The 15037-nt window shown below is 55.9% G+C and overlaps 1 protein-coding gene across 11 annotated transcripts in view; it reads right to left on the reverse strand.

Annotated features, from left to right (window-relative positions):
* Nucleotides 1-15037, reverse strand: part of HIVEP3 (HIVEP zinc finger 3) — a 474019-nt gene that overhangs the window by 5828 nt on the left and 453154 nt on the right. For all 11 annotated transcript variants that reach the window (XM_073233752.1, XM_073233748.1, XM_073233749.1 and 8 more), the window contains 3 exons: nt 11635-11810; nt 5181-5267; nt 184-1094 (listed from right to left, as the gene is read on the reverse strand). In XM_073233752.1, the coding sequence (XP_073089853.1) occupies nt 184-1094; nt 5181-5267; nt 11635-11810 (1174 nt within the window). The remainder of the gene's footprint in view (nt 1-183; nt 1095-5180; nt 5268-11634; nt 11811-15037) is intronic.

A 15037-nucleotide genomic window follows, 5' to 3' on the forward strand; every position in this document is an offset into this window, starting at 1 on the left:
GGGCCCACGTTCTGCAGGTTAGGTGGTTTCAGGCAATCCAGCATGGTGCCTGGCAACCCAGGAGGTGCCCAATAAGCATTTGCTAAATTATTAGTAAACACTGAGCTGGCAGGGTTATTTAGTTGCAGGCCTGGTGCCTCGGGGAGGAGTTTGCAGCCCTGTCACCAGGAGACAGGAACTCACCCACAGGGAGGTGCAGGTCTCAGGGCTTCTGCCGAGAAGCTTGTGAGGTAGAGGCACAGGCGGGTGGAGAGCCCGCGGGGCCAGCCCCAAACCTGGGCCATGCTCCCCCGCTGAAGGGCTGCCCGGCCCAGCCAGGGCCCACTTCCCTGGCAGCTCTGACTGTGGTGGTGACTGGGCCTGGCCCAGATACAGTCTCCCAGTAGGTGAGTGTCTGGAGAGGCCTGGGTCTGTGGCACCCTCGCGTTCAGCGGGTAGATGTGCTCGAGGGGGCAGTTCCCTTCCCAAGGGACGGGGCATAGGAAGAGACAGCTCAAGTCTTGGAGACCCGCAAGGGAGGCGGCCCGTCCGGAGGCCAGGCTGGCTTGGGACTGAGGCCTGTGGCTCTCGGGTCGGTGAATGTTGCTGGGGAGATGAGTCGCTTTTGACCAGCGAGTGCTTGTGGGCAAGCGATGAGCGGCTGCCTGCTTCTTTACTTGGGGACCACGGCCGTCTCGGGGATACAGCTTTTAAGCTCAGGGCTGAGCCTGTGTTCTTCTCCATGGGGTCCGAAGGGGCCGGTCCCAGTGGGGGGAGGCACAGGGTGCTTTGGCTGGACATGGAGCGACTGCCGGCTGCCAAGTGCTCGGCTTCTGAGACCAAGCTGCCCCGTGTGGCCTGGCTGCCAGAGGTGGCATCTGGGGGCTGAGGGCCCTGAACAGGCAAGGAGCCAATGGGCAGCGTGGCCCTCGGGCCAGGTGGGTGTGCCTCCGAGGACGGTCCCAGCGGCTCATCCTGGCTCTCCTCGTCCTCGTCCTCATCTTCGTCCAGGTCTGAGTCTGAGTCCGAGTCCTCCAGGTCTGAAAACTGGTGCTCTGCCACGGCCTCTGAGCCCTCTTGCCCCTCTGAGTCCTGGAACGGGTCATCGCTGGTTCCTGAGGGGTGAACACAGGAGACCCATGGTCACAGCGGGCCCCACAGTGGCTCCTCTCTAAGCCCCAGTATCCTTGTCTGCAAGCTGGGCCTATAACTGTGGCAATGGCACAAGATTGTTGAATATAAGGGATGTGACAGATATGGCATCAATTTGTACAGAATCACAGTGAACAAAAATTGCCTTGTATCTACCATGTGCTGGGTTCAGTTCTAGGACCTTCATGTGTATTCATTTATTTAGACCTCAAATAATCCTGTGGGGTCAGCACTATTCCTACCTTCATGTTACAGGTCAGGTAACATAGGGAAGAGAGATGAAGTGACTTGCCTAAGTGAGGTAAGTAACAGGGCTGGGATTGAGCCATAGCCATAAGGTGGGCCTTTGGCTTTGTTGTTTTCATTAGCATTTCAATGCTGGCTCCACCATGAGCAAGTGAAATCATCTTGTTGTGCCTCAGTCTCCCCCTTTGTCAAATGAATGTGATAGTCTCACCCCACGGGGTTTGCTAGCAGGAGAAACGCACCCCTGCCACACAGCAAAGCCTCAAGTAATTATGGGCACTTGATACCTTCATGAAGAAATAAATTCTTCTGGCACACAGCAGCCATCCTGGCTGGCCCAGCAGCACTGAGAGGTGGTCAGTTTAAATACATCTGCCACTGTGGCCAGGCTGCTGCTGGCTGGTACAACAGGATCTGGCAGGTGGCAGGCCCTGGCCTGTGTGGGGGTTTGGCTAAGCTGGCCTCAGGCTGTAGAGAAGGGCCCCATCCCAGCTAGTCTCATCCAGCATGGGGGTGGGGAGTGGCGCTCTGAAATACCAGCCACCTGGTCTCACTTCTGGGAGGGCAGCCCCAGACAGCCAGGTCACCTTTAACATAACATGGGTCTAGTTTGGACGTCTCTGAAGTGGCAGCAATTAGGATTCCAGGGAGAACTCCACTAATATCTGGCCCACCTGGAAGGCTCCTGAGGGTTTGGGTCCTGCCAGCCTATCGCCCTCCCCATCGCCAGGCCCACAGCCTCACTTGGACACAGCAGCACCCATTCCAGTACTGACCAAGAGAGCTGGACAGACAAGCTGACTCAGGCCACTGGTGCATTTACTTCCCTGCCTGAGACTTTAGTGAGGCCTCCTTCAGCCCCCCAGGTTCACCTAGCCTCATCCCTCATTTACATACGGGGAGATCCAGGCTCAGAGGGGGCAAATTCTTTCCCCATGTCACCAAGGAGCAGTGGCCGAGTCTAGACTAAGGTTTACAACGCTTGCACTTTAAAAAATTGTTTTGCACATCAAGAATCAGGAAATGGTCTGGGTTTGAATCCCATCTCCATGCCTTCCTTGCTGTGTGGTGGTGTGTAATTTATTTTCTTTCTCTTCTTAGTTTCCTCATCTGTAGATTGGGGGTAGGAGTAATAAAAGCCATGTCACGAAGCTGCAAGGAGGGCTGGGAGGGCCTGTCTGACACATACTAAGTGTCCAATAAACCTTGGCTATTATCTCCAATACCCCACGACCTCGCCAGACAGGCAGTACTCCAAGCATCGCAGGGTGGAAGGGCAGAGGATAGAGCTACTTGTGAGGGAGAGTCAGGAACGGCGTCTCCTGACACGCAGCAGGGAGGCCTCCCCAAGACCCTGGCTATGCGTGAGGAAGCTGACGCCCCAAGAGGGGCGGTAGGTGGCCTGCCCTGGGCACCTGGCCCAGGAATGATGGAAACCAAGGGTCCCCTCTCCAGCGCAGGGCTCACCAGGCTCCCAACACCTAGCCCCTGCAGGGCTCTATAAGATGCCCCTGCCGGCCAGCCCACTCCTGGCGCCCCTCACGGAGCTGCCTGGCACTGTTGGGATGACCGCCAAGGCTCTCACAAAGCCCTGCCCGCTCGCCTGGGACCGCGCAAGAGACGGAAGGAAGCGCGCCAGGGCGCCGAGGGGGCTCCAACCACAGGGTGGCGCTGGTGCTCAACCTCCTTATCACCGGGGCCGGGGAGGCGGTGCTGGCCTGGCCACCGGGAGGCGGTCGTTACTAGGCGGCGCTCCCGATAACACAGGCTTCTCCCTGAATCTTCCTCGGCGCTGGAAGTGGCAACGCCAGTCCTCCAGTTTCTTAGGCCACAAACCTCGGATTCATCCTTGGCCCCTTTTTTAAAAATAATGCTCCATCCACGCCCATATGTCAGCAAAACCTGTCGGCTCTACCTGAAGAATGTATCCAGAATGGCCCACTAATCCCACCTCAGCCCAGCCGGTCCAAGCTCACACGTGCTCAGCCTGGATCATTGCCTCCATCCCACTCGCTACAGGCCAGCCTCTGCATAAAGAGTCACCTGCGAAGTCAGAGGGCGTTTCTCCACCACGCTGCCAAGTCTGTCCCTTGACCTTCATGGTTCCAGCTCTCTCTGATCTCATCTCCCTCCACTCAGACCCTCAGAGGCTCTGCACCTGCTGTTCCTTCTGTGGGGAGAGCCCTTCCCCAGACCACACCTGGCTTCCTGTCCCCTCTCTTCACATTCTTTGCTCACCCCCACAGAGAGGCCCCTTCCCACACTTCCGGACCCTTGCGTATTTTCTGCTTCATACTCATTGACCTTGCCCTGATGGCATTTGTTCATGCCCTGCCCTCCTTGAGAACAGAGGGCAGGAACTGTGCCTTATTCACTGCGAAATCTCCAGCACCTAGAACAGGGCCAGAACAGGGCTGGTGCTGAGCAGTTATTTCTGGAATGAAAGCACTGATTTCATCCTCAAATGGGTATGATAGGTGGGTATGATATCCTTTTTTGCCTAGCTGGGAAAATTAGTCTGGGGGGTGGGGGCAGGGGCCAGACAGCCCAGGGTCCTTCTGTGGACCCCCAGTGTAGTGCTAGTTGCGACCTCTTGATTTCTACCCAGGGAGGGCTCTGGGCTTGGGCTCAGGCTCCATCAGTCCAGCCCACCAGGCACCGGGGTAGCATGGAGCCAGAATTTTTGTGTGACTTTGGGCAATTGCCTTTACCTGTCTGAGCTTTACTTTCCTCAACTTAAAATGGGGTCAGCACAAATTCCTACCACTGGTTATGAAGACTCGCTGAGACAACAGCTACAAATGGCCTGATGTACATTCTTGATAAGCTTGGTAACCCTATAGCCTCATTTAGGGGGAAATGACCCTAAATTTACTGGGTTTAGTTCCATAAAGGTGATTTATCTCACTTAAAAGGGAATATGATCTAACTCTTTTGTGAGATTGCAAACATATTTCCAAATCAGAAAAACAAAAACAAGACACACACACACACACACACCTCTCTTTGTCACACTCTGTAAGTCCTGATTCTGATTTTAAGGAATTAGGTCAAAGGTTTGCTGGGTACAGGAGGAAAGCTCTGGCCTTCCTCTGCTGGAGGGACTGCTCATGCACCTGCCAAAGTCCCTCTAGCCTCCTTCCTAGATGCTGACCCACTGCCTCGGGCTCACCTTCTCCTCTGCCCTGTCTTCTCAGATTCTGGCTCTAATATGCCTCTTGCTGATGAAGGACTATGGCCAGGGTACAGTGCTGGGGCATGGGGTGGGGTTGGCAGGTGACAAGGGGCTGTCAAGTATGGCTCTGTCTCCCTTGAAAGGCTCCCAAGCTCTAAAACGCCCATGTATCAGGCCCCCACCCAGAGTATGTAGGTGTGAGCATGGCTGTGGAGTTTATGAGTACGTAGTTCAGAGCATCATTGTGAGGATTTGCTGAGATAATTCATAGCACGTGTTTAGAACATGCCTGACTCATAGTGAATGCTCTATGAATACTGACTATGGTTACTCATGTATTAACTTATTCAAAGTACATTCACTGAGCACCCATGGGGTGCCAGGCACCCCACTTGCATGGCAGACTGCAATGCACGAGAGAGCTAAGGCTGCACAGCACATAGTCTAAGCATATGGAGAATGGGGGCAATCACTCTGTGAATTCAATCTTTGTCTCTCAGTAGTCGGGAGAACTGGAGGAGAGGGCATGGAGGGGGGAGGGCAGGGGAGACAGGTGGGAGAGCAGGCAGGTGTGGCGGGGACGTGGGAAGAAGGGAGAAGGGGGAGGGGAGAGTCCGCGATCTGTTACCTTCTTCGGCTTCCAGCTCCTCCAGCACCCCTGTCTCTTGGCACTTTTTGCTGTGGGCCTTCGACTTCATGTGCTTAGTCAGATTTCCTGGAAAGGAATGAGAACAGACTCAGGCTCAGCTGGAGGGCAGGTGCCAGGGCAGGCTTGGAGCTCATGGAGGCAGTGCCTGGCTGGCAGGCTGTGGCTTCTCAGACCATTCGAGGCCGTGCTAGCTGCAGGGGCTGGGCAGAGACTGGCATGTCCCTCTGCCTGGGTGCTCTGGCTGGGATGTACAGCCACAGCCACCACTTAAGATGTATGCAGGAGCTGGGGAGGGTGGGCATGAGGCTGTAAGGGAACAGAGGGTATAATGAGGAAGTGAGATGCTGGTTAAAAAACAAACAAAAAAGAAATTAAACAACAACTCATGTGCGGTAGGCTTTTCCTGCTTTTGCTTTAACTATGGGCCCAGGAGCTGATGACTCATCAAGGAGGGGCATTGGCATCTCAAATGCTGGGGCTGCTATTAACTGACATGGTGGGTGGGCACTGAGGATGCCCCACTGGTTAAGGAAGGCAGCCCACTTCTGGGGCAGCTCACAGGGAAAAATCTTAGTATTGGGAAAGAGGAAATAGAGTAAAGTTACTGGTAGAAATGGAGTGAGGGCGGAAGGTGTAGGGAAGTCTGCTGGACAGGGACATGGGAGCCACGAGGCCGGGACCTAAGCTCTCACTTCCCCAGAGGAGTCAGGTCCTGGGCCTCAGTTTCCCCCAAGTCGCTTTGCAGATGGGGTACACGCAGGGAGGGCCAGGCAAGGGCTCGGCCTATTCCACGCCTACAGAGCCCTCAGTGGGTGGCTGACTCTGCACCCAAGTGCTCAGGCCAGCCCCACAGCTGATGAGCAGGGGCGGCAGCTTGGTGGAATCGGGAAAGGCAGAAACACCTTTCATCTCCTCGCTTGTGTGCACAGCACTTCCTAGGCCACAAAGCTGTGTGGCAGGAGCACTCTGTGAAGGACAGGCAGAGCATCCCCAGCCTGCCCCAGAGGGATGCAGACCAGACGCCTCAGGACGTTCCTCTGGGCCCGGAAGCCACCTCCTCAGTGGGACATGCTCCTTGTTGCTCTGTGGGTTGCTGTATTTCCATATGGTTGTTCATAGAATAAATCATACCTTCCCTGCGTTAGGTGCTCTGTCTCACTAATTTTATTAATTGGCAAGGTTGGATGGATGGATGGATGGAAGACAGAAGAATGGATACTTGAACAGATGCATAGAGAGGAAGATTAGTGGATGGATGGATGGATGGAAAGATTGACCAATGGATAAAGTGGGTAAAAGAAAATATGGACAGAAGGGAGAACAGGAAGATGGCCAGATGGATGGGACACTGGATGATTCGATAAGTAGATGAACAGACAGATGGGGAATAAATGCTCTGATGAAAAAAGAAATGGAAGGATAGATGGCCAATGGCTCAATAAACAGATGGGAGGGTGAGGAACTGGATACGAGATTAGAGACATGGATGAATGAGAGAATGACCGGCTGGCTGGAGGAATGGTTGCCTGTCCATACACATGCACGGAGGACAGACAGGCCGCAGGATAAAAGAATGGGAAGGTGGATGGAAGGATGGATCGGCGGAGGGACAAATGTGAGAATGGGAAGAACAGGCAGGATGAGAAAATAAATGGGAAGATCTATGGATAGAAAGACAAACTGTTAGAATGGGAGAAATGGATACAATTGAGGATAGAGGGACCGATGGATAGGTGAATAGAGAGAGAGCCTGTAAATGACCCAAGGGGAGCTTTTCATCATTCTGAGAATTTTAAGGAACCTTTAGGGTTTTGCTGGGAGGGTAATGGGAATGTCCAGATGGGATTCCCTGAGGTATGCAGGTCAAGGGCAGCAGGGAGGAGAAGAGGAGTCATTCTTCCCTCTTTCCTCCCCTTAGTCCTAATCTGTGACCATATCTTTCTCAACTCAGATCTTCCTCCTGTAACTACACAGAGACCTGGACCTTCCATAACCAGACAGACTTCTGGCTGAAGGGGGAGCAGAGTCATAACCTCCAGAGTCATTCTGGGGCAAGAGGGTCCCCAACGGTCCCTATCCAACATCGGGGCCTCCACCTGATGTTTGTGAACAGGCAAAGCCTGAATAGGACCTCAAGGTTGGTAAAGGCTGCTGGGGTCTCCCTTGGGCCAGAGATACAAACTGCCTCCTGGGACCAGCCCACACCCCCTGACTACCCCAGACCACAGAGGACTATGCACGCTGCTCATTCTGGTGGTGACATTATTATACATGTTCTGCCTGGAAGTGTTCAGTCTATTTTCAACAGAGTTGTGTGCCAAGCACACAATGAGTGCACAATAACCATGTGTGGGAAATGCTCCTCTTATCACAGCAAAGTGTTGGAAGGAACCTCATAGACCATATAATCCAACCCCCACGAGCCTTGAGTTTGTCCTGCTTCTGCTCTAACTCTGGGCCCTGGTGCTGATGATGCCATTGGACAAGACTATTGACTGTCTCCGCTTCTGCGATGCCATGGGTATGCGGGCCCAGGGCAGCAGGGAGGAGAAGAGGAGTCATTCTTCCCTCTTTCCTCCCCTTAGTCCTAATCTGTGACCATATCTTTCTCAACTCAGATCTTCCTCCTGTAACTACACAGAGACCTGGACCTTCTATAACCAGATGGACTCCCGGCTGAAGGGGGAGCAGAGTCATAACCTCCAGAGTCATTCTGGGGCAAAAGGGTCCCCTAAGGTCCCTATCCAACATTGGGGGCCTCACCAACACAGTGAACCAACAAGCCAAGGCCACACTACTAGTCAGCCTGAGCCCACCCACAACCAGGGCTCAGGACTCCAGGGGTCTTGCCCACCCACACTGGCAGAATGCGGTCAGGACGGTCTGGGCATTGTGGCCTTGGGTTTGAGTTTGGGCTCTGCCACTTGCCATCTGTGCACTCTTGGGCAAGTTTCTTAATCTCCTGAGCCTCTGCAACTCTAAAGTAATACCTGCCTCTCAGGGGTGCAGGGAGGGGTTGACAAGAGAGAGTATGTAGAGCGGCAGCGGAGTGTGCCTGGCAGAGAGCAGACGCCCACTACATGGAGCCTCCCTCCTTCCCGTACCGTGTGGCCCCCAACCCTATGACAATCACTCTTCACCGAGCACCAGGCCACTCTGCCACGCACCATGCTCAGTGTGGAGATGAGAGATGCTGAACCAATGTTTGTGATTCAAATGGCTTTACCCTTCATTCTGAGCTGGTGGGGAAGGGGCTCCCAGGAAATGGTACCAGGCAGCCCCCCAGGCTGCAGGGAGGAGTCAGGGAATCTGAGGCAAGTGGGCCTGGCAGGCTGGGCTGGTTACACGAGCACCACGGGCTGAGCTTCCCTGAGGATTACCAGGCACCCCAGGTCCCCTCCTGAGCGTCTTCGGTGAATTGAGGGAGGTGTACCTAAGAGTGGCAGGTGTCTTTCTCAGCTTGGACACTGTTTCCTGGTCAAAGGGCAGAGTGTTGGCTTGCCAAGCAGATTCCACAGCTTTTCATAGTCATCCCTGCCCCCCACCCAAAGCCCAATAGTCCTGGAATAAAGAAGGACAGGCAAGTGGGTGGGCAATGATGGGCATCTGGGAGAGGTGGAGCCCGGCCGCCCTCCCTTTGCCCCTGCTGGCCTGGCGGTCTGAGGCCTGCCCACAGCTGTCATCTCTGTCCCCTGAGGCGATCGGTGCAAGGGCCTGTACACGGCACAGCCACCCCACTGGCCTCTGGGAACCATCTGAGAAGAGGAAATGAGACCCACAACCTCCACAGGGATACCCCAGCAGTCCTTCCCAGCCCAACCCACTGAGACCCCCCTCAGCTAGTGCCCAGGGTTCTGAGCTGCCTCCACACTGTCTAACACGGAGACGGACACACAGACAGGCAGACAGGGACGACAGGAAGAGCTCCCTGGGCCCAGGCGCAGCCAGGTGGTAGTGATGGAGGGCCCGGCCCGAGCCCAGAGGTGGGAGGGGAGAGAGATGGGTGGCCAGAGTGCGAGAGGGGGGACCCTGGGGTCTGAGGGACGGTTGCTGGGCCCACGGCTCCAGGAAGGCACGTGGCCCTAGGGCGTGCAGGAGCCCCCACATCATGCCACTTCCCCCACTTCCAGGCTACAGAGAGCCGGCAGAGAGCTTTCTCTGCTGCAACCACTCATCCCCCACAGCAGCACTCTCTCTGCAGTCACACCATTTCAGATTCGCTCAGTGCTCTGGTTCTGGAAGGCACTTTCTTCTGGAAGCTTCGAGGAGCATTTGAGGAGTTCTCAGAACACTGCCTGATCGCTGGCTGGGAAAAAGCCTTCTGGCCCTGGCCTGCAGGGGGAAAGCCTGCACACCCAGCACCCCACAGCCCAGGGATCATGGGGGGTCTGCAGCCCCTTTGCCCAGGAGATGTGCTCTGGATCTCTCAGGCCTTTTCTCTCAAAACATGTCAGGGGGCTAGGATGGGGACCCCTCCTTGGGGAGACTGCTCTGGCTGCGAACTCAACTGGGTGGGTGCTTCTGGTCTCACATGGCAGGGTGACAGCTCTCTGAGGTGGGGGCAGCTCAGGGCTATGTGCTGGGCATAGGTGTGCTCACATGGCTGTGGGCTGGGAGGCACCTTGGGGCTCCTCGTGCTGAGAACAGCACTGTGTGGCCCTCCGGACACACCAGGGATGGCAGTTGTGACCCACTCCAGAGGCCACCTGATCGGCCACCAGACTGTGCTGCCGTGGCCAGAGAAGGTCTGTGCACAGGGAGGAAGGCGGTGCAGCGATGCAGCTGAGGCAGGGGCCTGGGTGCTGGTTAGAGCTCTGCCGTAACTGTCACTCTGGTTTTTGGGACCCACTGTCTTCACCGTCAAGGGGGACTCGGGCAAGAGGTTTTTGGCCTTCAAAGACTCTGTTATTTAAACTGTCAGTCAGTTATTCCCATCTCTTCCATAAAGTCCCACTGGCCACCCAAGGCCAGAGGAAGTGGGATTATGGAGACGCCTGGGGGACAGAGCCCACATCCTGGGCTGAGGCACGCTGGCTGGGCTGAGCGCCCTGGACAGGGCTGGGCTCAGGCCCCCCTGCCTCTCCAGGCCCCTTTGGAGAGAAGAGGATCAGAGAAAAGAAGTGGGAGGATGGGAGCCTCCATTCCAAGCAAAGCCTTGGCGGGAAAGTGAGCTCCACTTGAGAATGACAGCAAGAGGCCAGAGCAGGACGGGGAGCTGGTGAACAGTTAGGACACCAGAGGTGGGAGCTCTGTCCGAGAGGAGCCACGAGCCAGGGAATGTGATCAACTGCCCCCGACTTCGTCCAGAGAGAACAGAAGGGACCAGCAAGAGGTGGAGGAAGTGAGGAAGGCTGCTGGACTGTGAGGGGCCCCTTCAAAGCTGCTGCCCGGCTTGTGTGTCACTGGGAGCAGCTTTACCGACAGAAGGAAATCAACAGGTGGCGAAGCTGAGTCTGCTCGAGGGTTCTGCCCACAGAAAAGCCACAGGGCTTTAGCAGGGGGCTGGCATGGAGGCCCCCAACCTGCTCAAAGGACAAGGCAGGACCCTCATGCCCAAACCCTCATCTAAGAATCTGCAAAGCACAAGAGGCTGAAACCACCAGGGGTGCAGAGAGCCCTAGGCCTTCCTCTGAGCAGCCCAGTATGCTCAGCTACCATGCCTGGCCTGTAGGAAGAGCCAGGGGAATGCACAGAGAAGAGCTCCACCCAAGCCCGTGGGTTCAGCTTCACTCGCCCCCGCCAGGGTGCTGGGTGGCTGCAGCAGGCCCGGCCACCACTGCCTCCATCACAGCAGCCTGGGAGTCTGGGACGCACACCCTCAACACAGTCCTTCTTCCCTTCACAGATGATGGCCAAAGCCTGAGCTGGCCCTGCTGCGGGGTGTGACTGGGGGACATGGCTGCCAGTGTGCATGGGGGGAGAGCCGGGCCCTGTGTTGAGCGCTGCAGAGAAGCTGGGCCGAGCAGGAACATAGTCCGGGCAGTGAGTGGGGTGGAGAAGGGCCACTCTCGCGTGAGAAATGACCATGTGAATGTGTTGAGTGGCTCAATGTGGAATGGATTTCCAAATGCAGGAGTGGTGGTGACAAGTGTGATGCTGGAGCTCATCAGCTCAGTGGACAGAGGGCCAAGGAGACATGCAGAAGGAAGGGGTGATGACATAAAATCAAAACCAGGAACTGTCTTCAAGAGTGCCACCGGGCAGAGGGGAAAGTGTCAGCTGGAGGGACCGTGTGGGAACCAAGAGGGCAGGCTGGGTGGCTGGTGGGTGCCACTGTGCAGTCTGGAGCTGGCTGCAGCTCTGCCCCTGGGCAACCCAAGGAGTGGGGGTGCCCCAGGCCCCAGGCAGAGGTCCAGGCCCCTGAGCTCTGTGCTGGGGCTCCTGGAGGGGAGCTCTCTGCAGCAGTAGGGACAGTGCCCCAACTATCTCTTACCTTTGGTTTTAAAAGCAAAGTGACAGTGCTTGCACACATAGGGCCGGACGTCAGTGTGGGTGCGGATGTGTTTCTTCAGCATGCTGGGCTTCTTGCAGCGAATTCCACACTCCTCACAAACATATTTCCCTCGGCCGCGGCCTCGCACATATACATACTCTTCGTTTGATTTGTACCTATGAGCAACAGGCGTCATGGTAAAGGAAAAAAAGGAGGAGAGGCAGGTTCCTACCTCAGTAGACGCACGTGCTTCCTGGCTGCATCCAGCCCTTTTTGGACATTGGGAGAGGAGGACGCGGAACCAGAGAGAGCCATGGGGTTGCAGGGTACGTCACCCTGGGGATCCACCATGGACCCCTGCACCTGTTCTGCCCCTGGGACAGGCAGGACTACCCCTCCTTTCCCTCCAGCAGCCGACCCTGGTGCTTCCTGCCACTGATGTGAAGCCACCAGCCAGTTTGCAGAGGGCCTCTGTTCTAGAGCCAGACTCAGCACCAGCTTCTACCCACAGAATAGCCGCTCCAGGCCACCAGAGTAACAAAGAAAATACAAAAAAGTAACAACCACAGCTCTAGCAGCCACCATTTACCAAGTGCTCACTCTGTGCTGGGCATTTTCCCCAAATTAAATCACAATAGTGAGCAAGAGCCCTTAAGAGCCCAAGGCTCAGAGAGGGTAAGAGACCTGCCCAAGATTCCACAGCCAGAAAGGGACAGGACTAGGATCCAAACCTGCGTTCCTCAAAGCCCATCAGCCTCCCACAAGGGGCAAGCAGTGCTGAACCAGTCTGCTGGGAAGCCACGCAGAGACTCCTGTGTGGGCAGGATCGAGGGACAGATGTCATTTCCCTGTTCTCAGAGTTTGGAAACCAGGAACCAAGTGCTCTCTCTAACGCTCCATCTCCTGCCAAGCTGGAAACTCTCAAGAGCCAGATTCCCTCCCCTTCTCTGCAGCTCCCAGGGATCAGCTGGAGTCATACCAGGAAGTGCCAAAGCTTTTAGGAACTCAGGCACCTGTGGGGCTCAGGGCCACCAACACTCTTGAATCTGAATCAGAATGCTTTATTTCCACTTAGAAGGAAACCCATGAGGCTCATTTAATACAATCCTCATCAAAATGCCTTGCTGGCCTAATGCTATAGATGTGCAAGTCTCCAGACCAGGAAGCTGCAGGCTGCGAATGGCAGCGGGGCCCCAGGAGGTGACCCTGGCGTGATTCCAGAAGAGCCTTCTGCCTCCCGAGGCCTGGAGTCTGCTGGGCGGGAGCCTTAGGCAGATGTGGCCTCCCAGCCTGCTGAGTGTGCCTCCAACCCCAGCCAGAGGCCTGCCTGTGCTCCACACTCACACTGCACAGCATGCCCCTGCTTCTACTCTGGGGGTGGGTACAGAGGGGAATAGGCATGGCTAGGAGGAGGTGAGGAAGTGACAGCAGCTGCACCTCAATCCTGCTCTGCAGGGGCCACCACCTTATGGCCGAGAGGCTGTCACAGGATGGGCTTGCAAGAGGGAACTCTGGGAGGGAGCCAGCAGGCAGCAGCCGAGTGATCGCTGTCACACACACACTCACCCGCACACACCAGCTCCTCACTTGCACAGTAACACACACTCTCACATATACTTACACACCCACATGTACTGATGCCTGTGCACACAGTGACACACACTTACTGATACATCACTGACACCCACTCACACAGTGACACACATACATGCACACCCTCTCTCTCTCTGTCTCTCTCACACACACACACACTCATGCATGCACCATCGTCCACACACAGGGGGATCCTGTTTTCTGTCCCCTTGGCTTTGGCCAACCAAAGCCTCAAGCTGTCTGAAGCCGCCCTCCCTTCCCGACAGGCCCCACCTGGCCAGCTTCCAGGGCCCTTTCCCCAGGTTGGGCGCCTACTTTTCCCCTGATCTGGGCCAAGCTCTATCTCATGCTCAAGGGGAGGAACTGAAGGCCATGGGGGACAGTGGGGAAACATGACTCATTTTGCTCTTGCGAAGGGCAGCCTATAGGCAAGTGGGGGAAGTCTGCCCTGCAGTGACAGCGGTTCCCCTCAGACAGCAGGCCACTGGGACCCAAGCCAGCTCCCACATCCGGATTTTAATTTCTGTGTCCCTGCGTTCCCCTGGGGCCCAGCCTGAGGTGGAAAGGAAAGCAGTCCCCATCTCAGCAGGCACTCCTCTGTGTACCGGAGGCTCCACCACCTCCTGGACACCAGTCTCCACTCGGCCCCACTCGAGGGCCCATGGCGTCCCTCCCCTTAGCCTCCCAGGACTGCATCCTTGGCGCTCACGAACCTCTACCCCTTGCTGCGGTGGGCGCTGTGAGGTCCCTCCTACACAAGCCCACAGCCACTGCGACTCCTCCCGTATCTGGGCTTCTCTCGATGCTCAAGCCAGCTCAGAAGCAGGCACTCCTGGCCATTCACCATGGCTGCTCTGAGACCCCTCATTTCTTCCTCCATAGCGAGCTTAAATGACATGTGGTCTTCCCACATGGAGACACCCGCACAGAGAAAGGACTGAAACCCTCAGGGGTGCTGCCCGACCAGGCTGGAGTAGGCATGCATGCCGTAACAGGTGTGCACACCCTGATGGGGGACCACCGGGGAGGTGCTTGGGTCAGGAGGGGCTGGGGAGGGTGGTGAGGAAGGGAGGACACCAGGCTGGGACCCCAGAGGCAAAAGCAAGGAGCGCTAAAAGGCCTTAAGTATTTGGTGGTGAAAGCAGATGAGGCCAGTTAGGCAGGACAGGTTGGATTACCATCGCCCTTGAATGCCATGCAAAGCAGTTCAGACTTGATCAAAGTTGTGTAAAAGATTAAGTCTCAAAGAAGAGATAGTTTACTGGCACTGTGGGGAGTGTTCTGGAGGAGGACAGATTTTGAGTCCAGGCATAAGGTGAGTGTTGAGGACAGAGATCTGAGAGTCCTTCTGGGCATAGAATCCACAGGCCCTGGTGGCCACATGGAGGGGGCAGGGGTCACGATGAGGGAGAAACAAAGATCCAAAGTTTTCTACTTTTCTCACTCATGCAGTCCCATCTGCAGACCTGGAGGGAAGCGATGCAGGGCCCTAGCCCTTAACTGCCAGTGTGAGATGCCACGAGAAAAGACCTGAAGAAGTGTCCAGTGCATGCTGGAAGATCCAGGGCACTCAGACGGGACAGGTAGACTTGTGAGGAGGAAAACAGCCCTCAAGAGAGGATGAACATGAGAGGAGGACAGCGTGAGGGCCTGGGAGGCCCCCACATGCCAGGGTGGGCAGAAAGGTGTCCCCAAACCCACCCCCCAGGCAGTGAGCTCCTGGCAAACAATGAGAAGAGAATGTGGTTTGGAAGCCAGGAAAGGTTTTGAGGAGATGGCCAGCAGTCAACAGCATGGAGATGTGGAGGGT

The sequence above is a fragment of the Manis javanica genome, chromosome 4 (genome assembly GCF_040802235.1).
Source record: "Manis javanica isolate MJ-LG chromosome 4, MJ_LKY, whole genome shotgun sequence".
NCBI classification, from domain to species: Eukaryota; Metazoa; Chordata; class Mammalia; order Pholidota; family Manidae; genus Manis; species Manis javanica.